This window comes from Neophocaena asiaeorientalis, unplaced genomic scaffold (assembly GCF_003031525.2).
Source record: "Neophocaena asiaeorientalis asiaeorientalis breed wild unplaced genomic scaffold, Neophocaena_asiaeorientalis_V1.1 scaffold648, whole genome shotgun sequence".
NCBI classification, from domain to species: domain Eukaryota; kingdom Metazoa; phylum Chordata; class Mammalia; order Artiodactyla; family Phocoenidae; genus Neophocaena; species Neophocaena asiaeorientalis.
Window position 1 is genome coordinate 6,477,189 of NW_020172781.1, and position 9,013 is coordinate 6,486,201.

At 50.9% G+C, this 9,013-nt stretch overlaps 1 protein-coding gene across 1 annotated transcript in view; it reads left to right on the forward strand.

The window, feature by feature from the left end:
- MYO18B (myosin XVIIIB) overlaps nucleotides 1-9,013 on the forward strand; it is a 236,926-nt gene that overhangs the window by 149,968 nt on the left and 77,945 nt on the right. Inside the window, exon 35 of the mRNA XM_024741392.1 lies at nucleotides 813-965. Within this exon, the coding sequence (XP_024597160.1) occupies nucleotides 813-965 (153 nt within the window). The remainder of the gene's footprint in view (nucleotides 1-812; nucleotides 966-9,013) is intronic.

Genomic DNA, 9,013 nt, shown 5'->3' on the forward strand with positions numbered 1-9,013 from the left:
AGATTTTTTGATGATGGCCATTCTGACCGGTGTGAGATGATATCTCATTGTAGTTTTGATTTGCATTTCTCTAATGATTAATGATGTTGAGCATTCTTTCATGTGTTTGTTGGCAATCTGTATATCTTCTTTGGAGAAATGTCTATTTAGCTCTTCTGCCCATTTTTGGACTGGGTTGTTTTTTTGATATTGAGCTGCATGAGCTGCTTATAAATTTTGGAGATTAATCCTTTGTCAGTTGCTTCATTTGCAAATATTTTCTCCCATTCTGAGGGTTGTCTTTTGGTCTGGTTTATGGTTTCCTTTGCTGTGCAAAAGCTTTTAAGTTTCATTAGGTTCCATTTGTTTATTTTTGTTTTTATTTCCATTTCTCTAGGAGGTGGGTCAAAAAGGATCTTGCTGTGATTTATGTCATAGAGTGTTCTGCCTATGTTTTCCTCTAAGAGTTTGATACTGTCTGGCCTTACGTTTAGGTCTCTAATCCGTTGTGAGTTTATTGTTGTGTGTGGTGTTAGGGAGTGTTCTAGTTTCATTCTTTTACATGTAGCTGTCCAGTTTTCCCAGCACCGCTTATTGAAGAGGCTGTCTCTGCTCCACTGTATATTCTTGCCTCCTTTGTCAGAGATAATGCTGCCATTCTTGTTTTGCCAATGAGGAGGCTGAGGCTTGGGGAGGAGAAAGGTCTTGTCCAAGGTCACACAGTGTGAGTGGTGGAGGCACGATTTGAACTCAGGGAGCCAGGTTCCAGAGGACTTGGACCCTGGCCACTACTTTGTCACCTTAGCTCACGAGAGCCTTCCCTTGGCTTCCAGATCGGCCATCGGGACTTTGATGTGGAGAAGCGTCTTCGGAGGGACCTCAGAAGGACTCATGCACTATTGTCAGACGTGCAGCTCCTGCTGGGGACCATGGAGGACAGCAAGACCTCAGTCAGCAAGGAGGAGCTGGAGAAAGTGCAAAGCCAGGTGGGTGTCACGGGGTCCTCTCAGAACCCCATGGGGGGGATGCTGCGGCCAGCAGGGGGAGAATGGTCCTCCCACCCAGATGGGCGTGGCCACAGCCCGGATGTCTGACTTTCACAGACCTGCGGGGAGGTGGAGGGCATTGCGGGGCTGGATGGTTCACATGGATATGGTAGATGAGGAAGGGGGTTTATAAATGACTTAGGAGTCCTGTTCCCTTCTTTAGGGCTGAGGCAGAGTGAGTTTGAGTCCTTGGGCAGATCAGGGCCCTGGGGCAGAATGGCTGCGTGCAGCATGCCCGCGTGCCTGTGTGCGTGCGTGCGCGCCTGTGTGAGTGCCCGGGTGCCTGTGTGCGTGCGTGTGCACGTGGTGACCAGCGGGGCTGGATGTGAAACAGATGGTGCAGATCCTGCATGAGGATCAGCATCTCCATTGACGAGAGGCGACTCACCCAGAGTCCCACAGCTAGAGGGTGGCAGAGTCGGGATTCAAACCCAGGTCCTCAGGCCCCACCATCCCTGGCTGCCTCAGAGAAGAACGGGAGGCGGATGAGAGGTGAGGCCAGGAGGGAGCTGAGCACCTCAGGAGACATGATGGGCTCAGACTGTCCCGGTTTAGTGCTAAAAGTCCCATGTCCCGGGCAAGCCCTCAGCCCCTGGGACACCAGGACAGTTGGTCACTCATTTCATGGCCATGTCAGAACATTAGAATCACTTGTACTTGAATGTGTCCCCTCCCTCAGTCCTCGTGGTACCCCTGGGGGAGAGCAAATGATATTGTGCCCATTTAACAGATGGGAAAGTTCTGTCCACAGGTGGGAAGCAATGCACCCAAGGTAACACAGCAGGTAGGTGGCAGGGTTGGGATTCAAATCCAGGGCTCGTGATTCTAACTGCAGAATCTGGGAGCTCTTTTGCCTCACCCTGCGTCTTCCTGTCTGTCTGACCGACCAGGTGGATGGAGGACCCTGAGCCTCCTCTGTCAGGCAGTCAGGATGTCTGAGCACTCAGCCACCACTCAGGCATCTTGGGTTCATGCGGCCCCCTTGGCAGGAGGCCCTGTATTCTGCCTGTCTTTCATCAAAATATTCCTGATGCCATCCAAGTCTCCCTCTCTCCGTAGGTGAACGTTCTTGAAAAGGAACCACAGTGGTTTTGTTTGTTCCTCTTTTCATTTTTCTTTTTTTATTATTCATGAGAAATCTCCCTCTGCAGGGTTAAAATGTGTGTTCTTGGAAAATAGTGGTATTTAGTGAAGGCGCCTTGAGCTGAATCAAAGAGCTTCATTCTTTTGAAAGTCCTTCTTCCCCATCTCTGCATCCAGTTCCTATCAAAGAGAATTCACAGCCTTGGCTTTCTGTTGCTGTTGTCATGGAAATTGTTATAAGGATGGGATCGTGTGGACCAGAGGTCAGGGTACAGTTGCTTTGGCTCCCAGCACACGTGTCCTGCCTGCCAGAGTCAGAGCTAATCAAATAAAGTAGCGATGACATTGGGCATTGCTGTCTCTCCTCTCCCATGTACGGTATTTGTCCTTTACCTGAAGCCTCCAGGGACAGAGGCAGGGAGAGCAGACGGGAGGGGGGAAGGGAGAGGGAGCTAACTTTGCTGCCGGCTGTGTCTTCATTGCTGGGTATGGTGCTGGACTATTCCATTCATTCCTTCCTTCAGTATTTATGCAGCATCTACTGAGTGTCAGGTGATGTGCTAGGTCTAAGTATATTACGGTTAGTAAGACAGGCATGGTCCTCTCCCTTTGAAACCGACGTCTGCTGGAAAAGAGGACAAGCAAACAATGTTACAAATAAACAGAAATATCCCACACCTTAATTCAGGTAGTAAAGGAAATAAGTGGGGTTATTATAAATAATAAAGGGAATAGGGAATTGCAAGGGGTCTCATTTAGCTTGGGTGATCAGCTAAACTCCCCTGGGAGAAGGAGAAGCAGGCAGAGACCAGAACGTGCGGGGCCTGGGAGGTTTGGATTTTATTCCCGGGGGTGATGAAAAGCCGTCGGGACGTTTTGAGCAGAGCGTGACATAATCGGATTCAGAGGATCACTCCTCTGTGTGGGGAAGGGATTGAGGAGGGATGAGTGCATGCCATTAGGAGGCTAGAGTACCTCTCTAGGCTGGAGGAGAGGGTCTCCTGGGTTAAATGGTTGTGGGGATGGTGAGAGGAGGCAAAGTGGGGGCTGGTTTGGAGCTGACAGGACTGGTAGGTGGTCGGTGTGGCGGCTGGAAGTGCATTACTTAGATCGTCCTCACCAGAACCCTAGGAGGTGGCTATTGCTATTTTTGACCCATTTTACTAATAAGGAAACAGGCTCTGAGAGGATGAGTAATTTACCCAACAGCACACAGCAGCGTATGTCTTAATGCCACCAGCGCTGACAGTTCTGTACCCACGATGTTAACATTTTTCAACCACCTACTGTGTATCAGGCTTTTCCTTGGAATTTTCGGGATCCCCAAACTTGGCTGCACATCCGATAACTTAAGTACCATTTAAAAATCACAGATTTACAGGCCCCCCTCCTCGTTTTTTCTTCAAATTGAGACCCAGGATCTACATTTTTTTTTAATTAATTAATTTAATTTTGGCTGCATTGGGTCTTCATGGCTGCGTGTGGGCTTTCTCTAGTTGTGGCGAGCGGGGGCTATTCTTCGTTGCGGTGCACGGGCTTCTCATTGCGGTGGCTTCTCTTGTTGCGGAGCGCGGGTTTCAGTAGTTGTGGCACGTGGGCTCCGTAGTTGCAGCTTGCGGGCTCTAGAGCACAGGCTCAGTAGCTGTAGTGCACGGGCTTAGTTGCTCCGCAGCATGTGGGATCTTCCCAGACCAGGGCTTGAACCCGTGTTCCCTGCATCGGCAGGCGAATTCTTAACCACTGCACCACCAGGGAAACCCCAGGACCTACATTTTCAACAGTCACATGAGGGGATTCCAGTGCTGGTCTTAGGACCACCATCTGGGAATCATGGGCCTCATTTACCCCTCAAAACACACTTTCAAGTTCCATGGCATAGGCCCATTTTGCAGATGAGAAAACTGATGGTGAGGTTATATTACTATGACAGAGCCTAGTTCAACCAGTTTTACAATTCATTAAATATTGAATCAGGAGAACTGGATCCTGCACTTGCTAATGTCGTGACCTTCGCCGTGTGACAGGACCTCTGTGAGCCCTTGTCCCGGAGCATCGTCATCGCCTCGTGTCCCAGGCGCCTGTGGGGGTCGGGGGCGATGAGGTCTAGCCCCCGAAGGCTTGAGAAGCTTGAACACCCTCTGCAGCCTCTACAGCTCGCTAACCATGGTGCCGGGTAACCTAGAGAAAGGTTTTCTCTCTGAGGGCAAAGATGAGGGAATGCGTTTGAAAGCACCTGTTAGTGAACTGTGTGCGTTCAGCAGATCCTGATAAGGTGTCCACTCGGGACAAATTCGAGGCCAGGCTGCGGGGATAAGGAAGAACCCTTCCGGAGAGGGGCTCCCAGTCTAGGCAAGAGGCCGACCTAGGAGCAGACTGCGGCCAGCAGGGTGATGAGATCTTTCCTGGCGGAATGTTGGTGTTTAGGTGAAGGGGATGCCCTTGATTTAGCTGTGGGAGAGGAGCTGGTGGCTTCAGCTGTCTGCTTAAAGGTGGGAACGAATGGCTGGCTGGGTGAGATGCACATGGGCGTTGTGGGAGGGAGCACCAGGGCGGGGGCGGGAGAAGACAGGGAGCATCTAACGCTTGGCCCAGTGTGGCTGGTGTGCAGCGTTCCCCGAGGAAGGGCAGGGAGGGTAATGTCGGTCAGCGAGGCTAGAGTCAGCTCGTGAATGGTTTAGTGAGCCCAACTAAGGGGTTTGGGTTTTATCCCAAAGGTGATAGGGAGCCATAGAGAGCTACAGAGCAGGGAAGGGCACGGTCAGAAGTGCTTGTAAAAAAAAACGGCAGGGGCTCCCCTGGTGGCGCAGTGGTTGAGAGTCCGCCTGCCTATACAGGGGACATGGGTCCGTGCCCCGGTCCGGGAAGATCCCACATGCTGCGGAGCGGCTGGGCCCGTGAGCCATGGCCGCCGAGCCTGCGCATCCGGAGCCTGTGCTCCGCAACGGGTGTACCGCAAAACAAACCAAAAAAGCCAGCAGGATTCTAGGCCCAACTGAAGCAGTGATGTGTGGCATGCCGGGCTCAACCAGAGGCATGGGAGGGTCCCCCTAGGCAGAGCATCTCCCAGAGCCCTTGCCTTCCTCCCGAGTGGACAGGCATTCCCCTCTGCCCGTTGCCCCACCGTCTAGAATCCCGACAAGATTATTTGGCTCTTTCTGCCCAGTTTCCCTCCATTGGGAGACTTTGGCTCCGTCTCAGCTAACACCTGAGGCTAAAGACTGTGGGATAAAACATGGAAGACTCCTGGAGGAAAGACACACACCTTGTGAGTTCAGATCCTGCCTCTGCTACTTAATTAGTTGTATGATTCTGAGCAAGTCACCCTGCCTTTCAGAGGCTCCTTTTTCTTACCTAAAAAAAAAGAACCTGATATTCCCAGCTATTGGGCTGGTATAAAGAACCCTAGGCCCTGGATTCAAAGGAATTCTCTAAATTGAAAACTACAAGACAATGATTTTTAAATGTAGAGCTGCCCACTGGCCCCTGCGTCCCACCCCCCGGAGTCAGCTGGTGGAAGACTTTGGATCCTGGGCCCGGGATTTCACAAGACCTCGTGGACAGGTAGACGAGGCCACGTGTGGGGTGGGTCTAATGACACCTGTTCTTCAGGAGCAAGTACTAATTAATTCCCGTGGAATGCTTCCACTGGAAACAGACTAATCTGGAGACAGAAGCAGTTGCAACAACCAGGATATATCATTGAGATAATCGCTGTGCATTAATAACATCTGTGAGCAGCAGATGCCGGCACCTGGCTGCGGGGAGAAAGTGGAAGGTAGTGTCTGCTCCCGGGCAGTGACGGCTTTTTGTTTAAATTGGATTCACGCCTTGACCTTTGCCTCCTCCCGAAAGGAACTATTTGCTTTTTTTGGTTTGTTTTGTTAAATGGAGAAGAGTTTGCACTGAGCTCTTCAGTTGTTTACTTAATTCATGCCAGGGGGCCGTGTTCCCCCCTTCCTCCTGAGGACAAAGCTGTTGCTGAGTCTCAGCCATTGTTCCCCCTAAAGAGCTCTGGAATCTAGCCCCTCCTCGCTTCTCCCCTCTTATCACACACCACCTGCATCTCTCATTTGGAATTCTCTCAGGTCTGCTGGCCTCCGTCTTGTCCGAGCAATCTTTCTGCCCCCTGATCTTTGGAGAGAGCTTTTTAAAATATAAATACAATCATGGTTCTTTGCATTCAGGATCCACCAGCGGCTCCCCTTTGCCCTCAGAGCACAGTCCACGTGCCTCAACATGACCTTTAAAGATGCACAGTCCAGCTCCTACCTTCCCGTCACCTCTGACCAGCAGCTTAGACCGTCTTGGGGTCCCCACACCAAGCCATGCCTTCTGCCGGACACTCGCTTCTCCCACTGAACCTCTTTGCCTGACGGGCATCTAGTCATCCTCCGAACTTGGGTTTGGGCCTCGTCTCTAGGAGCCATCTCTGACCTCCAGGGTCTGGGGGAGGGGCCCAGCTCCTTTCTCTCACGAGCTCCTGGGCTTCCCCCAGGACAGTCCAGATCATTCTGTCACAGTTACCTCTTTGCTTGAGCCACAGAAAGGTCAGAAGAGATTGAGGTGGGACCGGAACCCGCAGAGTCTGACTTCAGCCCCTGGCAGGATGATAACCAGCACCCCGAACTACCAGTTTACCTCCTGTTGGCCTGCTGCCCACTCTGGGCTCTCCCAGCCCATCTCGAGGCCCCAGTGTTCCTGTAGGCCCCTCCACTGGGGGATTCCAGCTCGGCTTCCGTGTCCCTCAGGTGGGCCGTTAGTCCCGGTGCACATTCCACACAGTGAACCCCCAGTGGTCCCTGCTAGCGCGCAGACGACTGAGGATCACCAGTGCCCTTAATCAGGACGGTGGTCACCAGGTGTCGCCCGCGCTTCCACGAGACGTTGAAGGTAACCAGCAAGCTCTGGGAGGACGACCCTGACAGGAGGCTTCCGTGTGAGCGAGCGCTTAGGGAACACTTCTCTCCAGCCCGGAACCACAGAACAGGTGGCCTGGATGTTTTATTTGAAGAGACTTTTCTAACAAAAGATTGTGTTGGAGTGAATTGATTCAATATTACATAACCTCCTGTCAGAGGAGATAAAGTCCAAATTGTAATTGGTTAAAAACATGCTTATCAGGAGCCTGTTCACCCCACGAACACTGACTCTTCCAAGGCTGTGATGAATGATGTGGGGAAAGGCTGCTTTCGTTGTAGACGGGGAGCACCGTCTATGCGTCTCTCCCAGAGGGCCTGGTACCATTTTAGCTATGGAGTGCCAGGCCCCCAGAGCAGCCCGGCCACCCACCAGGGTAGTCATAACCACGGGAACATGGATGGCAAGCATCCGTGGCCTACACCGTGCCCGGCACAGGGCCAAGCACTTAGAGGTCATGACCGAATTTGATGCCCCCAGCCCACTTGAATGCAGTGAGCTCCATGAGTAGAGGGGCCTTTCCTCTCTGGGGCCAGAGTGCAGAAGCGTGTCTGCACACAGCAGTGCTCTGTGCGCGAATAGGGCCCCACGGGCTGGGGTGAGTCTCCCTAGGAGGCAGCTGGTATTAGGCCCATTTTATGTGGGAGGAAGCTCAGCGTGTGAGAATCCTGCCCAAAGTCACAGAGTTTGGGGGGCAACTGGGATGTATTTTAAATAATGTGCTTTGAAAGAATTTCAAATTTACCAAAAAATGACAAAAATAATTCAAAGGACTCCTTTGGATCCTTCACCTAGAGCCCTCACTTTTTAACATTTTGCCACATTTGCTTTATCATTTTCTCACTAAATCACATTCTCTGAATTAGTTGAAAACAAGTTACAGACATGGGGTCCCTCTACCCTAATCAAAATCGGAAATTTTAACATTGATAAAATACTGTTTTCTAATGCAGGGGTTAGTGAACTATGGCTCGCAGGCCAAATCCAGCCCATGCTGCCTGTTTTTCCATTGTTGTCTTGTTTTTGTTTTTCTTATTACAGCCTGAGAACTAAGAATGGTTTTCGTTTTCAAATGGCTACATTTACAGTTAGATAAGTACCTGCATGTATACTTCAGTTTTGCCTCTCGGCCCGCACGGCCTAAAATATTGTCTGGCTTGTCCTCGAAGAAGTTTGCTGACCCCTGACCTTATCTGCTGACTATTCAAATTCTACCTGTTGTTTTACTGATGTTCTTTGTAACAGTTTTTCTCCCTGTTCAGGATCCAACCTAGAATGTGTTAACAGCCTGTGCTGTTTCGTGATACCGTCCATAGAGCCTCAGTCTGTCTTTGTATTTTATGACACTGGCATTTTGGGAGAGTTCAGGCCAGTTGTGTGGTGGAAGGTTCTTCCATCTGGGTGCCCTGGAATTTGAAGCTACGTGTTTTTCACTTCAGAGCCATTTGGATTTGTGTGGGTCTGAGCGTGTTCCCGGGACACGGGACTTCTGATTTTAAAACCAAAAAAGTCCCAGGCAAACAGGGGTGAGCTGGTCACCGTAGAGCCAGCGCCTCAAGCCCTAAGTAATTTGGGCCTCTCCGTGAGACCTGTTGTCAAAAGGTACCCATAGGTTTAGGGGAGAAGCCAATGAACCAGATGCGCATTTAAAAGCTGTTCCTCGGTTACTCATCCGCTCATGTTACCCCTTGGCTGAGTTCCCATCCTCTGCCTGTTCTCGCCTTGTGTCTAGTTTTCTTTGTTCCATTGATATAGACGAGACCTGCTGATGTTACCATATGTCTTAGCTGCTTCATTCTCCTTGCTGGTTTATGAGACTGTATCACAGTTTAGCCACTTTGCTATTGATGGACAAATAAGTCATCTAGACTTTGGTTGTTAGGAATAGAGCTGCTATGAACGTTTCCCCACGCTCTCTTACATGGGGGAGGCACATGTGTGTGCATTTCCGTAGCGTGCACCCCTGGAGGCCATCCAGCCCCTCCCCA